The sequence below is a fragment of the Schistocerca piceifrons genome, chromosome 7 (assembly GCF_021461385.2).
Source record: "Schistocerca piceifrons isolate TAMUIC-IGC-003096 chromosome 7, iqSchPice1.1, whole genome shotgun sequence".
Classification (NCBI taxonomy): domain Eukaryota; kingdom Metazoa; phylum Arthropoda; class Insecta; order Orthoptera; family Acrididae; genus Schistocerca; species Schistocerca piceifrons.
The window spans coordinates 201,692,290-201,718,488 of NC_060144.1; the positions used below are offsets into that span (position 1 = coordinate 201,692,290).

General features: G+C 40.4%; 2 protein-coding genes across 4 annotated transcripts in view; one reads left to right on the forward strand and one right to left on the reverse strand.

Moving 5' to 3' along the window:
* LOC124709140 (outer dense fiber protein 3) overlaps nucleotides 1–26,199 on the reverse strand; it is a 108,197-nt gene that overhangs the window by 17,744 nt on the left and 64,254 nt on the right. For 2 of the 3 annotated variants that reach the window (XM_047240812.1, XM_047240811.1), the window contains exons 3-6: nucleotides 5,868–5,928; nucleotides 4,147–4,217; nucleotides 823–999; nucleotides 112–371 (exon numbers count right to left, since the gene is read on the reverse strand). In XM_047240812.1, coding sequence (XP_047096768.1) covers nucleotides 112–371; nucleotides 823–999; nucleotides 4,147–4,217; nucleotides 5,868–5,928 — 569 coding nt within the window. The remainder of the gene's footprint in view (nucleotides 1–111; nucleotides 372–822; nucleotides 1,000–4,146; nucleotides 4,218–5,867; nucleotides 5,929–26,199) is intronic. The other variant, XM_047240813.1, reaches the window with a different exon arrangement.
* Nucleotides 1–26,199, forward strand: part of LOC124709141 — a 105,056-nt gene that overhangs the window by 12,053 nt on the left and 66,804 nt on the right. The gene's annotated exons all lie outside the window — the stretch shown is intronic.

A 26,199-nucleotide genomic window follows, 5' to 3' on the forward strand; every position in this document is an offset into this window, starting at 1 on the left:
TAGTCATGGTTTCAATTAGTAAACAAAGCACTGCCCTTCAAATGTGCCGCTGATGTTGTTTATTTACAGTTAAAACATGTTTTCCTAAGGTGTTAGTGGTGTGCTGTTTACCTTCTCTGGAGAATGTGCCCCTGGCCCTGGCTTTTGTGTTGAGTCTGAAGGTAGCTGGTAACGTGAGCTGATGGAGTATGCTGGAGAACGTGCTTTGTAGTTTTCTGCCCGTGCATCGTTGTAGGTACCTGGGCCTGGCACAAGAATACGGTCATCAGTAAGTTCCTTCTGCCTCCCAGAAATGGTGAATGCTGGAGCCTGCTTTTTGTTACCCTCCTTTGTGGCACCCAACACTGTTGGAATGTTGTACACATTAGGAGCTGTAACAACAGAAAATAAAACTCCTTTATATTAATCTTCAGAAAATGTTCCTGTGTTCTGCATCCGTAGAAATGATAGAAACGTACTGGAGCTAAGCAGGATCCCTTAAGAAAAATGGAAGACATAGACAAATAGCATGCTCTAGATTACAAGAAATAATAAAAATCAAATAAGTAATTTACCAACTGTTACAGTCACTGGGAATACTACTTAGAATTTTACTTACTGTGCAGTTTAGTCATGGAGTTTACTACATGGAATGGAAGGAAATTACTCAAAAAATGGAAATGTCAGTTGTTCTTGAACTGCCAAATTAAAAATGAACAATAATATATATAACAATAATATATATAACAAGTGTTAAAATTTATTTTTGGTGGCAATATAAATATTCCAATTAATGTTAAGAAATAGCAGGATATTTAAGCCAGATATATAAAAACTACTTGCCTGGAGTAGTGCTAGGCTTCTCAACCTGAGTTTTCAGACCAAAAGTGTACTTCGGGGAGTTGTCAAGGACTACTTTTTCTGATTTTTCTGGATTGTAATCACCAGGAGCTGGTGTGTTGTCATGACGTGGATCCTTGGGGCGCCCATGAAGAGTGGCAGCTGGAGGACTGTCCTTTCCTAACAAACAAAGAGACATGAAAATATTAGTATTTTTACTGTAAATCCCAACTGTTTTAAACTGCCAGAAAGTTTTTGGTGGCATCTTATAAACAGCAGCTATTATTGGGTGTCTTTAGGGTAATTGTTCCTGTAAGAGTTACCATTTTTTATTCCTTACTATGATTCTTTATAATAGAGGTACGGTAAGGTGTTTACTCTTTCCTTAATGCTGATTATGTCTGCAGTATAATTCCATTGATAGTCACATGTAGTCATATATATGGTAAACTACCAAATTTTCATTGGCTCTCACAATGCAGTACACATGACTGGAATGTTATGTGACTACAAGAAAATTGCATAAATGGGATGTGGAATCAACACAGCCATTCTGAATTCACATTTTGAGTGGAATAGTGTTCAAAATTAAGGTATTTTAAATAGTGGTAATCATTCAAATGATAAGGGACACAGTAGTGTCTGAACCTATCAAAAATAATTGCTTATCTTTGTAGAATTTTGTAGTATCTGACAGAAATTTGTGTACTTGATAGTAAATGTGGGAGTGATGTGATTTTGTATGTGAGTGGTTGTAGTTCTGTGTGATACAATTCCAGTCACTGGTTTTAGAATTGTGTACATTTCATTTCATTCCATTCCACAACAGTAATCTGTAGAACAGAAAAGCAAACCACTACAACAAGAAGAGGTATTATGGTAATGGCCCATTAGCTGTTTGTCAGCATAAGGCTTGGTATATGACTAACCCCTAGGCCATCCACTTTCAAATGGAAAAAGGTCTGTCTCTGGAGAACTGAAGTAGTTTAAAACAAATAGAGCAAAGGTGCCAGTGTAAAATAGTATCTCAAAGGGAACATAATCATTCTAGAAGAAACTTTCCCATGCCAAAATGCACATGATGGCTAAACAAAAAAATTCTTTTTGCCATATGTTTTTGGGAGAACTTGTTTGTTTGACGAACAAAGTGTCACCAAAAAGACCTAGTGCAAGCCTTGATATTGTGTCTGGAGAATGTACCACAGATGATTCAATGAGAGGAAAGCATGAGATACAGGAGAACACTTCACGACAGGATACACTTATACATAGAGTTCTGTTCTGTGACAGTCTTTGAAAGGTCAAGATGGCTCACTTCTTTGAGATGGGCACTTATCATGTCTGTTACTGCCACTTGCTCCACACTTTGCTGCTACAGTGTTGTGGGTTTCCTGCAGATGCTCCAAAATTTGTTGTGCATAGCCAGGTATGCAAGGCACATGAGAAGAAGCTGTGGCTTCAGCTCTTTCTACTACCTACTTCTACATAATGTACCATCAATATGTCCTGGAAGGAGGTAATCTATTGTCTTTCATAAGTCTTGTTCCTGTATAATGTGTGTTTCTAGAGTTGTCCAGGCAAACACCTTCAGAGAATCTCTCTCTCTGAGCAGCCAATAAATATTTGTTATTCTCCATCATTCACTTGCTGTAAAGCTTTTGTTGTACAGTTGTGCTTATTCACACTGGTTCAATACAGATGCTTGACAACACTAATATTTTATTGCCTGGTATCCCACATTTACATATTATGTTCCTTCATGTCTTCTTCAGGATGTCTGCACACTGTTTCAAAATTTAATTGGCATGTAGTAAGCAGCATCCTGCTCAGATCAATTTAACTAATTGAACCTCATTGCCTAAATTAACCCTATTACTTTCTCTAAAAAATCAAGATCCATAGTGCATTTTTTCAACAGAAATTGATGTGTATATATGGAAGAGGCTGCAGCAGATGTGAGACTATAGTATTACAACTGCATACCTAACATTTTGTGGCAAATGTGTGGGTTGAGACTGTCTCAATCCACGGTCTGTGGTGGTATAGACGCTCTCTCGGTATGCAATGATAAGCAACATAAAATGTGATTGTGATTGTTTCAGATGACTCAGCTATCTTTGGTCTGGAAACACTGTTTGATACAGCTTTGCAGCCTTGGGCCCATTACAATTTGTGTGGCTATACATAACAATCATGTCTTCCTGCTCACGAAACAAATATCCTGTCATGTTTGAACAGGGCACTTTCAGTTAACTTATAACCTGTAGCACATGTACATAATGGACACATTGAAGACAAGTCTGTCTCCCTGCTGATACAATACCTTCTAGAATACAATGAGTCAAATGTGTGTGTAAGTAAATGGAGTTGTTGGGTTATACCTGAAAAGCCATTGAATGTCAAATTTCATTAACAACTCAAAAACAAAGGATTTTTTTGACATATATGTAAATGAACTTTCTTATCTTAGTAATAGATATTATTTTTTGGCAATTGTAGTATATATTTCAGAATAGAATTCAGCCATTAGTTGCAAATATATTGTTACTTTGCTGAACTGGTTTTGACAAATTAATCTGTATCTTCAGAAGTGTACAATTTAAGGGATATTATACATCTTTAGGCCTTGGCTATACAGTTATGTAAAGTATAAGAAGTGTTTTACAGAAAATTACTTAGTATTGGTTTAGTAGAAGTGAGTACTTTCTTCACAGAAGCATCATTCCATGATATGTTCAGAAATGAACATTTTTTTAAAAAAAAGTGCGTTGTATGCAAATTTCCTTATATACCTCAATTACACTTTTTATCTGCTTTTATATGGATGATGATGATGATGACGATAATAATAATTTTATTGTCATTTAGCCATTACAGAAATTGACAATGTCACACATATAACACAATATAACAAAACAGTGGGCTTGTTATTAGTGTCACACTATTATATTACAGTTGAAATATTCATTTATTTCATAGAATAGGTGGGTCACTAACTGGTATTCTGTGCTGCTGGCACAACAGCTTGACACATTCATGGATTTGATTAACATGCTATAAATTATTAATCTGTGTTTACAATAATCGCATTCAATATTTACATTTTTGGACACAGCATGGCAGTGTGCAATTTGATTTCAATGATTAGGTAATTCTTAGTTCATTGTAATCAGTTTAAAGAATTTTTTGTGATTTATTGTATCACTGTAGGCATCATAAGAAGTAATTAGAATGGGGAAGCACATAAAATCATTATTTTCCTTTTTTTTATTTCATCTGAGGATGGTGTGCTAAATGAACAAAGAAAGTGTGTGATCAGAAACTTACCTTTTGCACTAAGACCAGTCACATTGTACTGGCCTGGTCCAGGACCTGCACTGTCATTCTTGCTGTTGTGCCTGAAAAAATTATCATGAAACATATAATCTGGATGCTAATATGCAGAAAAGTAAACAACAAATCATATCATGAGCTGTGAATTGAAACATGTCAATTCTTCTGTAACATGTCCCAGTTCTCACAACAGTAATGAGGTGGAGTAATAGTTATAAGACTCAACTAATACTGGGGAGGAGAAGCTCATGTCAGGGAATCTTTGTTTACATTTTCAGTAGCTTCTGTAAATCACTTTCGATGTAGGCAGGGACTATTGGGACTTTACCATCTAATTGTCCTTTCTGTTTCTTGTTTTAGGTTCAGAAGAAAGTTATTATTATTTATTTAATCACTCATTTTTACATTATGGTGATATAATGATAATGGCATAAATAACAAGTTAACATAAAGTTAACTATGTGCACTGAAAACCCAGTGACCTGATCTGCACGTATTCATGACAGCTGTCATCTGCAGTTACCAGCATAGTGAAGGATGCAGTTTTAGCTCCTGTAGGACATACACTACAAGCTCTGATATCGTTGTTTCTAGTTTTGGAGGTACTGGCCAAAGCACAAAGAATACTAGTTAGATTTACCTTTTATATGGGATGTGCAGTTGATCTTAATACTGGTTTTATTTCAACTGTGTCTTACTGTTAGCTACTTTATTGCTGTCGGTTTTGACATTAGGGACTATATAATTAGAAATATGTTTTCTATGACGTGTTAAGGATGTTAATGTCAAGTTAATTTTTGTCAGCTATATTTCAGTTTGAGTACCATATACTGCTAATCATTCAACTTTCATTTTATGGACAAGTTAGTGAATTATTTGCTGATGACATAGTGCATTCCAAATTTTGGATGTATGCAAAGAAAGTATTAGTGGACATGGTGAGTTTTGAAAAGAAAAAAACTGGCACATTTCTCAATAGCATTATTTTTAAGATAGCTTTATCATAACTTGAAAATTCTTTCTACCCCATCACTGGCATATATTTTAGTGTTAATTCTTCTTCTCCAGAATCAGTTTTCTCATCTCTGTAAATAAGAAAAACAAATCTACTTCTTTCATAAATGAATTTTCATTCTGGAGTGGGGTGTGCACTGATTTGGAACTTACTGGTAGATTAAAACTGTGTGGCAGACTGGGACACAAATCTGAGACCTCTGTCTTTTACAGGCAAGTGCTCAACCAACTGAACTATCCAAGCATAAATCGCCCTGAGCCAAGCACAACTCACTTTTAACCATGCTTGGATATGACAGTCCGTGGAGCACTTGTGTGCTATAGACAATGGTCGTGGGTGCAATTCTTCATCTTACACACAGTTTTAATCTGCTGGGAAATTTAAAGAATACTTATTGTTCTTGCATAATCAAAGATGTTATGAAGTCAGTGTTGGTTTGGCACAGTAACGTTGTATGAGCTATTTTCCTGTCAGAGATGGTCTGCCCATGTTTCTCCTTGTAGGGAACTAGCTCACTCAGTCAGTAATTGTAAACCTATGTTTTTACAGGAAGTAATCAATGACGAAATTTGGTGTTTCTCATATACACAAAACATTTTAGCTATACTATGTATGATAAATCAACTTATCAGTTTCATCCACAAAAATTAGCTTTCATAAAACCAGAAAATTGCACAAAATGAGCTGTCAAAGTTATTACCTGCTGCCAAAGCTGAATGCCGGAGCACGTCCCCGTTTAGAATCAGGAACAGCAGAACCTCCTGCAGAAATAAAATAGCAATCATCAGTTTTAGAAAGGCTATCCTTCATTGCATTGTCACTAAAATTTTGCTTCTTTAGTGCAGCTCCTTTAGCTGCTATGTTAATGAAGTGTCTTTGCTTAATATTGCTATCAAAAACATTTTATTCTCTGGTCACACTACAAACAATTGCAAATTTAAGATGGAAGGACTGATGTCAAGAATAACATACAATAATAACAAATATCATTAAAAAAAGACTAACAACTGCATGATATGTAGACCACATTATAGACTGTAGCAGTTTCATGACTGAATTCAAAAAGACTTTCAGACACATTGTTTGTGTAGGAAACCAATATATTGTATGTGTGTGTGTGAAGCAATGTATAGTATGGCAATGTGTCTGACAAAATAAGTGTGAAAATGATTTTGCGTGAATTGCTAGAATGAAAAATGTTAAACCTAAATAGATACTTTTTTTAAAAGAAATAATGATTGTTGACTGTATTCCATAATTTATTCTTACTCTCTGTTCCTCATTGACTAATTATGATCTTTTTTGTTATGTTGCTAACATCAATATTAGGATATTTTCCTAAATTCAGATTATCACCTGCGGTCGTCGATCTAAAATTTCACCATAAATTTTATATACCGTATTCAGTTTTTTACTGATTTCTCATGTGCCTTTTCATAGTTAATCATCTTACCCAGAAATGAATATGAATGAGCTAAATTCTTGGTGAAAGTCAAGCACATCTAATGTACTTTATTTTCCCCCTTCTGTCATTTCCAACATCTTACTCAGAAATGAATGTGAATGAGCAAACGTCTTGGTGAAAGTCAAGCACATCTAATGTACTTTATTTTCCCCCTTCTGTCATTTCCAACATAAATGCTAATTTTGAGACCTGTTATAGTAAACCTATTTGGTTACTGCAGCTGCTTGTGTAGGACATTTTAGTGAAAAGATCTCCAAGTTTATTTGCTAAATTAATGATCTAAAAATGACTAAGAAATTTATGCACTCTGTACCTCATAACTACATTACTTGAGAATAGTGTTAGTGTCTACTTTGTAGCAGTTCTCTCAAAAACAGCTTTGTGTTGATATGATAGGCAAAGCTGTTCTTGTTCAGTGTTATGGATCTTATCTGGCACTACCGTCTTTTACAGTTCACTTGTGTTTTGACTGTACAACTTAAATGATTTGTCCATTCCAGAAAGCCTGTGAGCAGTTCTCAAATGTTGTACATTTTCGTATCATGGGGATTTAGCCATTTAGATAAAATCTCTGATTGCAAAGAGAAAGGATTGAAGGAACAAGTAATTCTTGAAAAGCTATGCAAATTGTCAGCAGTATTCTATAAGGCACTTTGTACATCTAGCTGTTTGATTATTGTCTTGTTTGATATAATAGTGACATTCTACAACACTAAACAGTGAATGAGTTGCAAAACATATGCATAACATAATACATGCAGAAGAGATTAAAAACAACAAAGATAAAATGGTGAAACTGTCATTTTACAACAATGCTGTGCAGCACATAGCGTGGGGCAATTACACTATTTTTGCAAAAATGGAAATGTGGAGGTCAGTTACATACCTGTCTTAATAATGGAGTCTTGCTATGAGTAAAGAAGCACTCCAAATGACAAACCATAGAACTTGCCTCAATGATATATGCACTTTAGTATTAATGTTACCAGGAATTCCCATTCATTATTTAATATTTCACTGTGATTTGTCATTTTTTTCTACTTAGGCTCTTGGGGTTCTGACTTTTTCCATCTTTAAGCTGTCATAAAATGAGCAAGTGACATCCATTTTTTGCAATAATTTCAATATAAATATCTGATTTTTTTTCAGAAAGCACGGTGTTGTGTCTCTGTATGACACATAAGTGAAAGCCTGCACTCTGTGCACAAATTCAGTTTTGATGAATTTGAAAAGCTTTGTTTTGGTCTTTGACTTCACACCTTTTATTTTTATGATATTGGGTTCTTTGGATCGTTCATTCACTTGCTCTGTGTTTCATGGATGTAAAGTTTGCGAAGTACCACATCTCATTGTTAATGTAGATGTACATAAGGAAATTATTGTTAACTTCTGTAATAAAATTTACATGCAGTTGCAACCACAGTTCATTCCGTGACCAGGTGAAGCACCTTAGTCAAGGTTTCATGCACATTTTTTTCGCTCCACAGTGTCATGTGAAATGGTTTTAACAGTAATTTTGATTAGCTGTGCAACCTTGCGATTGCTTGTCCTTGTCACTTATGGAAGAAAGAACACAATTTTAATTACTATAAAAATATCAGAAATCACTCTTTACAGAAAGTCTACATCTATATCTAGATTTTGTAAGCTGCTGAATGGTGTGTGGTGGAAAGCACCTAATGAACTACTATTACTTCCCCCCTTTGCTGTTCCAGCAGTGATTCGTGCTTGAGAAAAAAGACTGTTGATAACCTTCTGTATGAGCTCAGATCTATTTAATTTCACTTTCACAATCTTTTTACAAGATATATGTAGGACGAAGAAGGATGCTGATGACTCTCTTACTAAAGTAAGCTCTCAGAATTTTAATAGTGAAGCTCACTATATTGCTGATGAATGACCCTGTTTGTAAATACATAGGCAAAGCTGCTTGCTTTATTGTTTATTTTTATTTGTGCCTGACTAGTATCAGGCTATAGGCCCACTTAAGTAGGTGTGTATTTTATTATTGTGCTCTCACGGAAATTCCATAATATTTTAAAAATTTTACTTTAATTCCTAAATGGTTTCAACCAAATCCTTGTTGTGTTACAGATGAGGTAATGATGAGGCTCACCTGTAACACAACGGAGACATGCTAGAAACCAACTAAAAATTCAAGTATAATTTTAGGAAGAATCTACAGATATTCTATGAGGGTACGAGAATAAATTATACAATCACTGAAGATTGGCATGTAGACCAGTAATGGTCCGCTCAAAATAAAAATGGACAATAAAACAAGCAGTCTTCTCTATATGCATACAATGTAGCTTCATAAAGGCTACAGTACTCTGTGAAAACAAAACATTGTGATGTAAAATACAACTCTTACAGTGCCTGCCACTGGTGTTGGATGAGCATCTCTGTGGCATCTTTTCATGCACAAACGAACCAGTGATGAAACACTCTGTTTGCTGTGTATCTTCTGTATTTACTTTATCAATTGTACCTCATGAGAGTTTTAGGCTGAGGACTAGTATTTAAGTATCAGTCTAAAGATGGTTTTGTAACGTATACTCTTCATGTGGCAACTACACTTTCCGAGGATTTTTCAAAAGAATATATCTGGGATCTGCCATCAGTCAACTTATTTTATGCAGTTTATCCATATGCAGTCACCCCGTACTCATTCTCCTAGATATTTAATGAATATGTTTCTGGAGATTTTTTTGGCGGTTATGGAACCAAAAATAATTGTTATTTTTGCCCATTTACACACAATGCATTCCATTTTTTTTTATTTTGAAGGCCAATTGTCAATCCATGCACCAAGCATATGTCCTTTGCAGGTCTCCCTGCATTTAAGTAAGATTTTCTGGCATAGCAACTTTTGTATATTTATTAACATCAACAGACAGTCTCATGGAGTTTCTGCAGGGTCAATTATGTTTATGGTGGAAAGTAATTTTCTTGACTGTAATGCTCCCTTGGGGTGCACCCAATGATACTTTGTCAGAAGATCTCTCTCCATCAAGAATGATATGCTGTGTTCTGTATGCTAGGAACTCATCAGTCCAAAAGTCAAGGAATATGGCATCAAGCTGGCAGCAAGTATCTACCGTCTTATAGGTCTCATGGATTAATAGAAACTAGTTTCTTGCAGATCATTGTTTGCAAATTCTCCAGAGAAATATAGTACACGAGCATCCTTTGCCTGTGATGATGAATCGTTGCTGTACACACACTTTGTTTCATCAAGTGGGATGGTCCAGTGGTAGGACTGAACAAACACTCGGGAGGGCAATTGTTCAAATCACCATTTGGCCATATGCAGAGGTGGCTTCTTTCTGAATTTACATCTAATTGTGTATAGTGGAGGGTACTTCTATTAGCCCTATCTGATCCTCTCCCTCTTTTCCTGTTCCATTCGTGAATAGCATGTGGGAGGAATGACTGTCACTATACCTCCGTAAGAGATCTAATTTCTCTGATTTACTGGTCATGATCATTTTGTGAGGTGTATGAGGCACGAAGTAACATGTTGTTCAACTCTAAACCCAAACATGCTCTCTCAGAATTAGGGTAATGTACAATGGGTTATGCACAACACCCCTCTCACAATCTTCCACTGGAGTTTGTTAGCAGCTCTGTAAAGCTCTCGCGCCAGCTGAATGAGTCCATGACAAAACGCTCTGCTCTTTGTTGAAAACTGTCTCGTCTATTAATCCAATTTAATAAGTGTCCTAGACTGATGGCCAGTATTCAATCGGTCGAACAAGCATAAGCAATTTCTTTCGAAAGGTATGAACAGTGTTTCCTAAAGGTTTTTCCAATTATTCTCAATATCTGCTCTTTCTTCAATTTTTTTTGTGTGGTCATTTCATTTTAGATCGCTCCAAATGATAACTTGTAGGTTTTTTTTTACAGTGGTTACTGTTTCAAGTGATTTATCACCAATGCGTTTCATTTATTTACGAGTACTTTCTAGATCAAATGCCGATCCCTGCACCAATTATCGAAACTCTGCAGGCCTTCCCTGTAGTTCGCTAGTCTTCTGGCGTCCTTTCCTTCCTAAACACATCTCCATCTACGCGAAAGATCATTTATATATAGGGTGGTGCAGAGCAAGTTGTGCTGGGAAATAAACTGTTAAGAAAAAAAATCGATGTGTTGTACTGCTACCATTGAAGTTAGTCAATCAGGCAGACGAGCTATAATTAGTGTCAGTTGTCCTCATACAGTAGATGGTAGTACTCGAGACTGCTCAGCCTTTTGCTCACGTTCGATCCTTACTACAGTTCCATGTCTCAAGATTTGTATCGCTCTCTTATTCGGCTTTTGGAAACCAAATGAAGAACACGTTTAGCAACACCATCTCTGGCGGGCCACTTGAATTTGTGCACAACGTCCTGATTGGCTAACTTCAGTGTTAATTAACTCGGAAACGGAGCAACATATCGAATGTTTTTCTCGACAGTTACTTCTCAGCATTGCCTACTCTGCAATTCTATCGGACGACAGTGTGGTCGCAGTGCATCCGATCTCCTTCGATAGTTTTTTGCGGTGTCAAGGAGTTAAGGTTAGGTTAGAATCTGTTGTCTGTATGAAGTAGGTTAGATTTTATCATCCAAGGGTGGAATGGCTACCACAACGCCTCTGTGCTACAGTGCGGCTTTTGCTATTAAAAAGATGCTGAATGCATGTGAATGAGCAGTGTCTATCTCTAACATAACGCGGCACGTACTGTACACTGTGTTCTCAGTTCTGGGAATTACCAGACGAGTTTTAGGAATGTATGAGAATCATTCTGTTATATACTCGAGATGATTCGTAGTGACCTTGAAAAGCAAGATTACAAATCCTCTGTTTTGCTGCATTTAGATCAGGTTGTGAGAGATACTTCAGTTAGCTTTCAATGACTGTCATTTAGCATACGTGTGAAAGAAAGAGTTTAGAAGGTAAGCTGACACCTAAAGCACTGAAAAGCAGAAGCCACTTCGTGTAACACAATCACCGTCCTACTGGTAAAGAAGCGTCGGTAAGCAGTAATAATAATTTGTAGACTGCTAAAGTCCATCTACTACAACCGGAAAAAGACCCTCTACAGTAACTTTAAGCATAGTATACACCATTCTTCTTACTTAAAGAAATTATTTTTTGAGGTTATAACTCACGCCTAAAATTTTCGATAGTGATATTGTCTGCTTGTGGTTTCCAATAAACCCGTGACTTCAGTCCATAGATTCCGAACTATGTCCCAATCATGATATTTTTCGTTCTCAGGATGCCACAAACTACTCCTTTGACTAAGCTTATCAGTTTCTCACAGTCCACGTTTCGTGTTGTGTGGGCAATATGACCGAAGAAAACAAGCTGATTTGAATTTCACCGATTGTCGTCCGAAGACTATGTTCGGGCGATCAGATTGGCTACATTGTGACCGCGCGCGTAGTGACGTTTGATTTTCAAAGATCGGCCGTCGCCTGCCGATGTCGGTCGTCGTCAGAATCCACCGATATCTTTGCCACTGTTACCGCAGCCTTATATGTTTTTCAGACCATTTCTGGCTACCCTGTATGTTGTAAACAGTAACGTCCTTACGTATTTTCTTGGGGTTCTCCTGAAAATACCTCCACATCTGTCGATTTTATTTCGTTAAAAGCGACGAGTTGACTTACATCTGCAAGGAAGTCTTGAAGCCAGTCGCAAACCTGGTCCGGTACTCAGTAAGCTATTTTTCTTTTCTTTTTTTTCACTGAACGGCAGTTTAGGACGGTGTCAAATGCCTTCCAGTAGTCAAGGATTACGGCATCATCCTGAGCGCCGTTTTCTACAGCTCTATAGATCTCGTGGGGGAACAGAGCGAGCTGTTTTTCCAAAGATCTCTGTTTGCGGAACCCATGTTGATTTTTATAGAGGAGATTTTCGTTCCCCAAACAGGGCCTAACGCGGGGGATTGTACTTAGAGTATGATGAGTTCTTCGTAGAGGGGATGTTAAATTCTTGTCTTCTTTCGCCCCCTTTATCATTTTATCTGCTTCCTGTGCTGTTTTCTCACATTTGAAACGAACATTACTGCACGCTGTTTCAATGAGCAGCAGTGACTGACGCGACGCGCAGCCACAAGAAACGTCCTTCGCCACTCAGAGCAGGCTCCAAACGCTGGAGAAAATAACGGTCATTTGGCAAGACTCCCGTGATGTAGCGCCTCTGAGCGTCCAGAGGTAGCACTGGCGGTTCTTCACTGGAGAGCTTTACATTCGGAGTGCATATGAGTAGTTCTTCTCGCACTTCTCCCGTTGACGCGTTTGAAATGTCAATACATGGTGTAAAAAAAAAAAAAAAAAAAAACAAGCTTTTGCCACGCACTTAAAACTGATATCCGAAGTACATCTACATCTACGTGATTACTCTGCTATTCACAATAAAGTGCCTGGCAGAGGGTTCAATGAACCACCTTCAAGCTGTCTCTCTACCGTTCCACTCTCGAACGGCACGCGGGAAAAACGAGCACTTAAATTTTTCTGTGTGAGCCCTGATTTCTCTTATTTTATCGTGATTATCATTTCTCCCTATGTAGGTGGGTGCCAACAGAATGTTTTCGCAATCTGAGGGGAAAACTGGTGATTGAAATTTCATGAGAAGATCCCGTCGCAACGAAAAACGCCTTTGTTTTAATGATTGCCACTCCAATTCACGTATCATGTCTGTGACACTATCTCCCCTATTTCGCGATAGTAAAAAACGAGCTGCCCTTCTTTGTACTTTTTCGATGTCGTCCGTCAGTCACACCTGATGCAGATCCCACACCGCACAGCAATACTCCAGAATAGGGCGGACAAGAGTGGTGTAAGCAGTCTCTTTAGTAAACTTGTTGCACCTTCTAAGTGTTCTACCAGTGAATCACAGTCTTTGGTTTGCTCTACCCACAATATTATCTATGTGATGGTTCCAGTTTAGGTTATTTGTAATTGTAATCCCTAAGTATTTAGTTGAATTTACAGCCTTCAGATTTGTGTGACTTATCGCGTAATCGAAATTCAGCTCATTTTTTTTTTTTTAGTACTCATGTGAATAACTTCGCACGTTCCTTATTCAGGGTCAATTTCCACTTTTCGCACCATACAGATATCTTATCTAAATCAGTTTGCAAGTTGTTTTGAACATCTGATGACTTTACAAGACGGTAAATGACAGCATCATCCGCAAACAATCTAAGACGGCTATTCAGATTGTCTCCTATGTCGTTAATATAGATCAGGAACAATAGAGGACCTATAACACTTCCTTGGGGAACGCCGGATATTACTTCTGCTTTACTCGATTTCTTTCCGTCTATTACTACGAACTCTGACCTTTCTGACAGGAAATCACGAATTCAGTCGAACAACTGAGGCGACACTCCGTAGGCACGCAATTTGGTTAGAAGACGCTTGTGAGAAACAGTGTCGAAAGCTTTCTGGAAATCTAGAAATATCGAATCAATTTGACATCCCCTGTCGGCAGCAGTTATTACTTCATGAGTATAAAGAGCTAGTTGTGTTTTACAAGAACGATATTTTCTGAATCCGTGCTGACTATGTGTCAATAAATCGTTTTCTTCGAGGTACTTCATAATGTTCGAATACAGTATATATTCCAAAACCCTACTGCAAATCGACGTTAGTGATATAGGCCTGTAATTCAGCGGATTACTCCTACTTCCCTCTTTGGGTATTGGTGTGACTTGAGCAATTTTCCAGTCTTTAGGTACGGATCTTTTTGTGAGCGAGTGGTTGTATATAATTGCTAAATTTCGTGCTATTTTATCTGCATACTCTGAGAGGAACCTGACTGATATACAATCTGGACCGGAGGCCTTGCCTTTATTAAGTGATTTAAGCTGCTTTGTTACACCGAGGATATCTACTTCTATGTTTCTCATCTTGGCAGTTGTTCTTGATTGGAATTAAGGAGTATTTACTTCGTCTTCTTTGGTGACATGTACAGATATAGTGACATAATGAAGGCGTCGGTTATGCATTGCATTATTGTCCATTCAGTCCTAAGTCATGTAATTTTGGCATTTCAATCCATAAAAGGAACACATAATTTTGTGTGAAATTCCCAAATCTACTTTTGTAGAATTCAGTTTTCGTACATTCTGCGTAGGCCTAGTGTAACATGTGTTCACTAACCTTCATGTTGGGATTCATATGAAGATCTGAAATGGAAAACGTTCCTATTGCCAAACCTAAATTTCTCATGAGAATGAAAAAACAGCGTATTTCGGTTCGTTGGTAACTGATTTGTGTCCCAAAGCTGAGAAGGTATTCTGATACCATAAAATTATTATGTTTACTGCACCACGGGGAAAAAATGAGACAAATTAGAAAATTACTTCCAAACACGGGCACTGCAGTAGCGATAACTGCCGATACCAGACAGCGAGGAGGAAGTGGAGGCTCGTGTTTAACGTCCCGTCGATAACGAGGATTAGAGAGCATAAGCTCGGATTAGTGAACGATGGGCAAAGAAATAGGCCGTGCCCTTCCGAAGGAACCATCCCGGCCTTTGCCTAAAGCGATTTAGGAAAATCACGGAAAACCTAAATCTGGATGGCAGGATGCTGGTTTGAACCGTCGTCCACCCGAATGCGAGTCCAGTGTGCTAACCACTGCGCCACCTCTCTCGGTCAGCAGACAGTGACTTTCAGTTAAAATGTCCTCGCCCCGCACGGGAATTACACAACAAATGCTAGTGCAGGGTGTGACGCATGATCGACGACATGTGGAAGTTTGGGTCTGCCCGTGAGTCGTTCGCGATAAGCGGGAAATCCTTGTTCGAGTCCTGGTCTGGCACAAATTTTCATTGTCATTCCATTACACAACTGGTGGCTGACCGTATTTGCAATTGCGAATATGTTTCATGTAACTTTCTAATTGTCTTACCAGGGAACTGACTGGCACTAAATATCAGTAAAATGGCTTTTGCAGAGAAGAAAACAGCAACCAGCCACTGTTAATAATGCTGTTTATTTGCACAAATAGCGTCGTTAACCGACAGGTTTATCTTCAAACAGCTGTTAAAGTTTATATGACATTTGTTACTGCGTGCATTAGTTGTTTGCTTGATTTCGAACAATCAGTGTTCTTTTTTCCCAACAACTACTTAACCAACAATAAATGTGAAGTAAACGTGGACAGCCGACAGCCGTCTGCAAATGTCTTTCGCTCTTATAATATCATTACCTTTATACGCGTATAATTTAATTTTGTATGTATAAGCTCTGTTCTGCTTAGGAACTAAGTTGATACTTCTTTATAATTAAACTATCATGAGGTTACAGTCGTTCTGTATACCAGCATGTGTCCTCCTATACTGAAAAAACAATAAAAAATGTGTATGTTTTATCAACAATTAGAGCCCACGTTACATTGTACTTCCAAATGTGTCCCTTGTTCAGTGACCACTATTTACATTGTAGTTTGACCATTCTTATGTCCTTCCCCGATACAGTTGAGACAGGTTTGTTGTTTAATTCGTGGGCGAGCGTCACAGAGATACTGAAGGAGGTGCACTGGAATACTCCTGAGGAAGTCTGTTAATAAAGTTTCAAGAACTAACTAAACTAAGGACATCACATACATCCATGCCCGAGGCAGGATTCGAACCTGCGACCGTAGCGGTCACGTGGTTCCAGACTGTAGCGCCTAGAACCGCACGGCCACCCCGGCCGGCGACCATCAACAGTTAGTTTGCTCCCCAAATAGCAAAACTCCTTTACTCCTTTAAGTGTGTCATTTCCTAATCTAATTCCCTCAGCATCACCCGACTTAATTCGACTACATTCCATCATCCTCGTTTTGCTTTTGTTGATGTTCATCTTATATCCTCCTTTCAAGACACTGTCCATTCCGTTCAACTGCTCTTCCAAGTCCTGTGCTGTCTCTGAAGAATTACAATGTCATCGTTGAACCTCAGAGCTTTTATTTCTTCTCCGTGGATTTTAATACCTACTCCGAATTTTTCTTTTGTTTCCTTTACTGCTTGCTCAATATACAGATTGAATAACATTGGGGAGAGGCTACAACCCTGTCTCACTCCCTTCCCAACCACTGCTTCCCTTTCATGCCCCTCGACTCTTATAACTGCGATCTGGTTTCTGTACAAATTGTAAATAGCCTTTCGCTCCCGCTCGTGAGGATAAGATTAGAATAATTACTGCACGCACAAACAGTCATTCTTCCAACGTTCCATACGTGAATGGAACAGGAAGAAACCGCAGTAACTGGTAGAATGGGACGTATCCTCTGCCATGCACCTCACGGTGGTTTGCAGAGTATAGTTGTAGATGTAGACGTAGAAATCCTGCTTACTGTCGTGAACGGAGATTCTGTGCGTTGGTAACATTTCTTTTTAAGTTTTAAATGTACGTTAGTTGTTACCTGTTAACGGACCGAAACACCGAAAATCGGTTGGTGATGAATAGATATTGTGGAATAAAATGCTTTTCATTTGCTTTTCATTTTTAAATACGAAAATGTTCTACTGATGGGCGACGAAACATTCCAATTGCAGATGCCAAAGGTCAAAATTGCGAGAGAATTCTTTTGTAGACAAAGAAAGGAAGCCTCAGACGGGCCACTCGCGACCGACCGATCGCCATGTCACCTGCAGCCAATGGCTTCATTTGGATGAGGTATGGAGGAGTGTGGGGTCAGCTTACCGCTTTCCTGGTCATTCTCGGCCTCTGAAACCTTGGATCCGCAGCTTCTCTCTCAAATAGCGCTTCAGTTGGCATCACGAGGCTGAGTGGACCCTATTCCAGTCCTCCCACCAAGGAAATATCCCTGACAGTACTGGGAAATGAACCCGGATCCTCCGCACGGCAGCCAACCCCGCTGACCACTTTCCTAAAATCTATTATTTTCTTCCTTATTTTTCGTCAGTAGTTCTGTGTGAATGCCGCTTGAGACCACTCAAACACCGTCGATGCAAATTTCATTCAGTTTTTTTTAATTATTGACTGTGGCCAGCTCCCTGGCCGAACACGCTGAGCTACTGTGCCGGTAACAGTCAGCTAAGGAAACAGATTTCGTAGACAGAGCTCTGCGGAAAATCTGTCCAGTACCACTACTAAACACTTTTTTTCGTGCTGCGATCTTTGGTCCTCTTCTAAACTTAGATTATGACTTAACGTCCCATCGACCACAAGGTCGTTAAAAATGGAGCACAAGCTCATGATTCTGACGTATGGTGAGGAAAATCGGCCATGCCCTTTCAAAGGAACCATCCCGTGATTCTTTTTCTTAATTTTTTATTCGAAAAAGGCTATTAAAGACCAGATTAGGTGACACTTAAACGCATTATTGGGAACCTTTTTTGCTGATCAAAATCTTTGTATTCTTTCTATGGTAGATTGTCTTCCTTGCGCTATCCATCTCCTGTCCAGTTTCTGTTCTCCCTGAAAGCCTTTAAAGCTGTCGATCGGTGACCCATACTTGGGCCGGACTGAGGTGTCTCCATGACTTAATTCAGCTCGTCTGAGGTCATTCCTCACCTCCATAAACCACTCCTCAGCAACTTTATCTTTGCTGCCAAGTGTATTAAAAATATTGTTTTTTCAACCTCTTCTCGCCCATCGTAAGCAGAGATTCGTAAAATTTTAGTCTTCTTTTTATAACTGACTCGATTTATCTTTCTGATATTCTTCCCTTGCTCACTATCTATACTGTCCATCCATGATCTTTAGACCCATCTTCTTGCGAAAGATCTTCCGAATTTCTGGGTTCTCTTACGCCTGGTATTCCTTTCATTCGGAAGTATTCTCTTGCATAAAATCATTCTGTTTTAATAGCAGTTTTTTGGTGTCATAGTTTAATTCCCCTTGAGATAGCTCCCTTTGTGAGTAAAGCGTGTGTCTTGCGAAAAGCAATGGCCATCTTTTTTCACCTGGTGCTGTTGGTGTTTCTTCCTCCAGTTTTCATTTGTAGTATTTTCCTGTTATATTTAAAGCTGCCAACTCTGTCTTACTGTGCCCCGTCTTCAGGTAACGAGGAGCGGCTTTGTGTTTGTCATACATTTTGTTTTTTCTAAAGAAATTTGTAGTCGAGTTTCCTTTTTTTTTTTTTTGCTTACATCCCAGTATCCATATTAAGTTATTTAAGTAAATCACAGGGAACTTAAATCTAGATGGAATGATGGGGATTTGAAATGCCAACTTCTCGAATACCAGTAGACTACAGTGCCTTACAACTGCAGCACCTCACTCTTTTCCCTTGAGGTATATCGTCTTGTTTCTGGACCCACGTTGCCCAAGCAAGTACGGCCCGTCAAGGCCAAACAGCATTATGGAGTCTGCATTCGCTCATCGCTATTTGGTCACGTTACCAGCCGTAATGCTGTAGGCTTCCGCCGAAGTCAGTTCCTAGTCGTGACTTCGTCATACTGTAAACGTTCTTTATTCAGAACAGGCCTCTAACTCAGGTCATTCCGTAGCACTCAATACGTTCCTTGCCGTGACTGACATCAGAAACGGAGCCGCCGGGCTGCAGACTGTGAGCAAGCAAAGGCTGACTTGTCCGTCTGCTGGCTGAGGTCACGGTCCTCCACATGGCGCATCTCTGGAACCGGTTTCTCCAGCGCGTCCGACTGCGGCCCTCTGGAGCGCACCTCGCGAGCGTAATTTCTGACTTTATTCGCGATGCACAGTCTGTAGAATGATACAGTAACTCGAATGTAGATCTACAGAGTAGAATCACAAAGACATCCATAAACCGTTTGCACAGCTACAGGGTGTTTCAAAAATGACCGGTATATTTGAAACGGCAATAAAAACTAAACGAGCAGCGATAGAAATACACCGTTTGTTGCAATATGCTTCGGACAACAGTACATTTTCAGGCAGACAAACTTTCGAAATTACAGTAGTTACAATTTTCAACAACAGATGGCGCTGCGGTCTGGGAAACTCTATAGTACGATATTTTCCACATATCCACCATGCGTAGCAATAATATGGCGTAGTTTCTGAATGAAATTACCCGAAACCTTTGACAACGTGTCTGGCGGAATGGCTTCACATGCAGATGAGATGTACTGCTTCAGCTGTTCAGTTGTTTCTGGATTCTGGCGGTACACCTGGTCTTTCAAGTGTCCCCACAGAAAGAAGTCACAGGGGTTCATGTCTGGCGAATAGGGAGGCCAATCCACGCCGCCTCCTGTATGTTTCGGATAGCCCAAAGCAATCACACGATCATCGAAATATTCATTCAGGAAATTGAAGACGTCGACCGTGCGATGTGGCCGGGCACCATCTTGCATAAACCACGAGGTGTTCGCAGTGTCGTCTAAGGCAGTTTGTACCGCCACAAATTCACGAAGAATGTCCGGATAGCGTGATGCAGTAATCGTTTCGGATCTGAAAAATGGGCCAATGATTCCTTTGGAAGAAATGGCGGCCCAGACCAGTACTTTTTGAGGATGCAGGGACAATGGGACTGCAACATGGGGCTTTTCGGTTCCCCATATGCACCAGTTCTGTTTATTGACGAAGCCGTCCAGGTAAAAATAAGCTTCGTCAGTAAACCAAATGCTGCCCACATGCATATCGCCGTCATCAATCCTTTGCACTATATCGTTAGCGAATGTCTCTCGTGCAGCAATGGTAGCGGCGCTGAGGGGTTGCCGCATTTGAATTTTGTATGGATAGAGGTGTAAACTCTGGCGCATGAGACGATACGTGGACGTTGGCGTCATGTGGACCGCAGCTGCAACACGGCGAACGGAAACCCAAGGCCGCTGTTGGATCACCTGCTGCACTAGCTGCGTGTTGCCCTCTTTGGTTGCCGTACGCGGTCGCCCTAGCTTTCCAGCACGTTCATCCGTCACGTTCCCAGTCCATTGAAATTTTTCAAACAGATCCTTTATTGTATCGCTTTTCGGTCCTTTGGTTACATTAAACCTCCGTTGAAAACTTCGTCTTGTTGCAACAACACTGTGTTCTAGGCGGTGGAATTCCAACACCAGAAAAATCCTCTGTTCTACGGAATAAACCATGTTGTCTACAGCACACTTGCACGTTGTGAACAGCATACGCTTACAGCAGAAAAACGACGTACAGAATGGCGCACCCACAGACTGCGTTGTCTTCTATATCTTTCACATCACTTGCAGCGCCATCTGTTGTTGAAAATTGTAACTACTGTAATTTCGAAAGTTTGTCTGCCTGAAAATGTACTGTTGTCCCAAGCATATTGCAATAAACGGTGTATCGCTGCTCGTTTAGTTTTTATTGCCGTTTCAAATATACCGGTCATTTTTGAAACACCCTGTATTATGCGGCGTGCAGCAAGTGTGTTCAAACAGTCTGCGGTCTTGTACCGCGTCCTGCGCGTTTCAGCGTTAGTTTCGCGTAGCTTTTATCCTGAAAAATAACAAAACTAGCATGTCTTTAGTTCCGTATTTCCGGAAATATCACATAGTGAAAGACGTAACATTAATAATCTAATACCACAGTTTAACACATACAGTCACGATACACCCGCTCATTGTAAATAATGAACACGGTTGGAATTCCACCGCCTAGAACACAGTGTTGTTGCAACAAGACGAAGTTTTCAATGGAGGTTTAATGTAACCAAAGGACCGAAAAGCGATACAATAAAGGATCTGTTTGAAAAATTTCAACGGACTGGGAACGTGACGGATGAACGTGCTGGAAAGGTAGGGCGACCGCGTACGGCAACCACAGAAGGCAACGCGCAGCTAGTGCAGCAAGTGATCCAACAGTGGCCTCGGGTTTCAAACGCGGCAACCCCTCAGTGCCGCTACCATTGCTGCATGAGAGACATTCGCTAACGATATAGTGCACAGGATTGATGACGGCGATATGCATGTGGGCAGCATTTGGTTTACTGACGAAGCTTATTTTTACCTGGACGGCTTCGCCAATAAACAGAACTGGCGCATATGGGGAACCGAAAAGCCCCATGTTGCAGTCCCATCGTCCCTGCATCCTCAAAAAGTACTGGTCTGGGCCGCCATTTCTTCCAAAGGAATCATTGGCCCATTTTTCAGATCCGAAACGATTACTGCATCACGCTATCTGGACATTCTTCGTGAATTTGTGGTGGTACAAACTGCCTTAGACGACACTGCGAACACCTCGTGGTTTATGCAAGATGGTGCCCGGCCACATCGCACGGCCGACGTCTTTAATTTCCTGAATGAATATTTCGATGATCGTGTGATTGCTTTGGGCTATCCGAAACATACAGGAGGCGGCGTGGATTGGCCTCCCTATTCGCCAGACATGAACCCCTGTGACTTCTTTCTGTGGGGACACTTGAAAGACCATGTGTACCGCCAGAATCCAGAAACAATTGAATAGCTGATCCAGAAACAATTGAACAGCTGAAGCAGTACATCTCATCTGCATGTGAAGCCATTCCGCCAGACACGTTGTCAAAGGTTTCGGGTAATTTCATTCAGAGACTACGCCATATTATTGCTACGCATGGTGGATATGTGGAAAATATCGTACTATAGAGTTTCCCAGACCGCAGCGCTATCTATTGTTGAAAATTGTAACTACTGTAATTTCGAAAGTTTGTCTGCCTGAAAATGTACTGTTGTCCCAAGCATATTGCAACAAACGATGTATTTCTATCGCTGCTCGTTTAGTTTTTATTGCCGTTTCAAATATACCGGTCATTTTTGAAACACCCTGTAAGATTACGAAACCGTAACGTATGGTCGAGCGTCACTCTTTCGACAATGCCGGATGAACACTCTATCGTATCTCCACCATTGCGTTGTCAATAGGACGTTTGTGAATTAGTAAGCATGACAGAACAGGCTGTGGCAGAATTCTCCGAACGTAAAATATTCCTGTGGCGTACATATCCACGCCATATTCACTAACAGCACAGAGATTTATATCCCTCCCGTTTACTTCATTCGCGCTGTCAGCTGTTTTGTTTGCAGCTCGCATTATACGCAACAATCCGAATTACATGCGGAAATACATCCTGTAATCGTATATCTAAGCAACGGCCCAGAGAGAGAGAGAGCCGATATTACGCGCTTCGTCAAGAAGATGCATCAGTTTGTCGATTCGACGGCGCTTGGGAATGTGAAATACTATAAGGACAGATTTCACGAGACTGTAGATAGCTTTATAGGCCTTGACGATGAGAATCACAACTATCAACACACAATCGATTCTCTACAAGCGCAGCATTCCACGCTCTATCTTTCCACCTGGAGTCTTACCTGCAAAAATCCGGTAGTACTCTTTGTATAGATATCATCCAGGAGTCGCCAGCGGCGTAATTTCCATGATCTTCCTCCGACCTACTATACGGTTTTCTCAGTCGATATCGCCGTACTGCAGCTATACACGCACTCCAGATTACGGTGTGGTTTGACATACTCTACATACGTGAAGCTTACTAGAGGGGAAAGCTGCGCCGGGAGTCGTTCTCACATCTCCAGCTACGAGGCAGCTTTTCGATCTCGATCCAAACTCTGCAGAAGCCTATGTTACAAAGGAACTGTGCTGAGCATAGTTTTTATCGTTTTGCTATAGACTCGACAACATGTCACCAAGCAAGAAGCAAAAGGCTCTGTGTACACTAAAGCATTGCAGAACTCAAAAAACCTTACCGACTGCCGTTTCGTCTTTCACTCGACACTTGCTGTCATGCTATTCTACAGGGGATGGACAAATGTATGGAAACAGCAAAAACACAACACATTACCAGACCTAATACGGTGTAGGAAAACCGTTGCCATTTAAAGCAGCTGCCAGTCTCAAAATGGATGATAAATACAGGTCCTGTATGGTTTTCAAAGGAAATTTATACAATTCGTCCTGCAAAATCGTGGCAGGATTACGCAAATATCTGTCCAATATAGACCACAAAGGCTCAATAATATTGAGACATGGTGACTGTGATGATCATGGGAGATGCGACAATTCATCCCCATCTTCATAAAACAAGTTCCCTGTGTGGACAGGGGCCATATCGTCTTGGAACGCAGCGTCACCATTCAGGAACGTTCATCGTACCGTGCGATGAATCTGATCAGCCGAAATGGTAATGCGAGCTTGCAGAGTAACCACGAGCCTCATGGAATACCACAATATGGCTGCCCAAATCATCACGGAACCCCTGCCAGGTTTCGCTCTTGTGACGTAAACTCGGTCAGAAGTTGGAAACAGTGTGAAACAAAAGACATCCGACCAAACGATTTTCTTCCATTGTTCCATAGTCCACGTTTTGTAGCTCCGGCACCAAATCTCCCTGTTATTGGCATTTTCATTATTGTTGCGTGATTTGGGAATTTCAGTTCACTCTGAAATTCGCAGCTTCTGGAGCTCTCTTCGTATTGATTTTGTGCTGACAGGGTTCGCGAGTGCGACATGCTGTTCGGCGCCGGCCGAAGTGGCCGCGCGGTTCTGGCGCTGCAGTCTGGAACCGCGAGACCGCTACGGTCGCAGGTTCGAATCCTACCTCGGGCATGGATGTGTGTGATGTCGTTAGGTTAGTTAGGTTTAACTAGTTCTAAGTTCTAGGGGACTAATGACCTCAGCAGTTGAGTCCCATAGTGCTCAGAGCCATTTGAACCGTTTTTTTTTTCCTGTTCGGCAGTAACTTTTTTCAGCTGTCGCCCTCTGATTTTTCGTCACAGTCCTTTTCTATGACCATCTGTCAGGATCACTCGATACACACTTTCGTCTGTGACTAGCGGTTGATGTTTTTCCGCTTTCCTCATATGAGTTATAAATCTTGGATAAAGTGCCTCTTAAAACATCAAATACTTCGGCTTCATTGGTTACAGAGGCACCCACATAACAAGACCAACCATTTGGCCACGTTCAGAGTCACTTAGCTCCGAATAAACAGTATACTGTTCTTAGTACTACTGGCATTTGCAACTTATTGAGAACATTTCGCAGGCACCGTTCGTGGTAAAATACATGAGCGCAACCTGCAGGGGTGACTAGCATGTACATTTATGTTCAAGCATGCATTTCTGGCGGCGTTTCCACAGTTTTGTCCACCCTCTGTATTTGTGGAAGAGACGGCTTCGCATTCGCCACAAACTGCGTGAATCTCCTATTGTCACCAAAATGAACTTATACAGGTTGTTTAAAAGTTTTAGTGTTAAAATTATACAGTTTGTAAAGGACCTTAAGTCAAGTATTTTGCGACAAGGAACCAATGGTTGGAAACGAATACTTAGTTTTTTACTGAGATAAATAGCTTACATCTTATAGCAAGTACTCAAGCTCATAAAACCATTCAATATGACAACCGTCGTTCTCACTATGTACATTTCGACTTAAGTAACTGACAGAACTAAACGTGTTGTTCAAAGTCGTAGCTTTGTGTTGCTGTAAGTACCCAGATTATGTAAGATGCTATTCACGACTCTTCTTCCAACTAGATTGCCACTTGTGTGTTTGTCCAGCTTCGTGGGCATTACATCCTGTTGCACCGTACATTGAATTGTTGCCTGTAAGTTCCTTGTCGAGGAATGTTCCCTACGTACGTATCACAGACAATCGTCTTTGTGCGGGTGGCAGTTTTTCGTTATGAAACAATGGCTGTCCTTTGAAAAGAACACAGCCCACATGCGTTCCCAATCGGAGCTTGTGTCCCGTCTCCAATTACCTGGTCATCCACTGGACGTTAAACCCAAATCATTGTTGTTACAGTCGACTCTAAAGCACCTTGACGGTATTCAAGTATAATTCGTGATAGTCTTATATTCGATCTCTTATATATGCATTGTGAAAGTGTCATTTTAGAGAGTTGTCTTGAATGGAGCAAAGTTGCCGAGTAACACCGACACTTTCAAGGAACGTCGTGTGTAGTGGCTAGGACACTTACGTTTTGTGGACCATTCCCGTCTTCCGCGACGCACTTGCCAAGAGACGCTCTGGAAGACCAGCACTGCGCTATAAAGACAGATACGGACGCGAGTGCGACAAATGGGAGGAGCTCGCCGAAGCGTGCAGCGGATGGAGGAAACTCATCAAGGACGGCGGTAAGTTCCACGATAGCGCCTGGCTCAACAACTTAGCTGCGTAAAGGGAGTATAGACAATCACTTGCGACGAACCACTCTGTCGGAATGATATACCGTTGCCATATCTAAGGGTGCCAAGTGGACTCTCGCATCGATCTCCTGAGTCACCAACGAAAGTGCTTGTGTGGTGCTACTCCAATCTTACGGCAGGAAGAGAGTTGTCTTTAATGGATTTTGGAATTTGCGCCGCATTTTTCTCCTGTTTGTGTTTGGAAATGCAATGGAAGATCGAAGTTTAAGTAAGTGGCAACACACAAGAGCGTACCAGGATTCGAGTTAGAGGGAGGGTCTTGTTGGTTTCATGGAGAGAGGAGGCATAGAGGAAATGAAGCACAATTTTTTACTAGATGGAAGTCTGGTTGTAGGTACAGTTACTACTAGTCAGTACCTATTGCATGATATGGCTTTCTTCGGAGTAGTACGAAAGTGATACGCCAACCTGTGTGGCGGACAGGAGGTGAATTTGATTTGCTAAAATCATTATGCTTTTTCTTCCTAGTTGA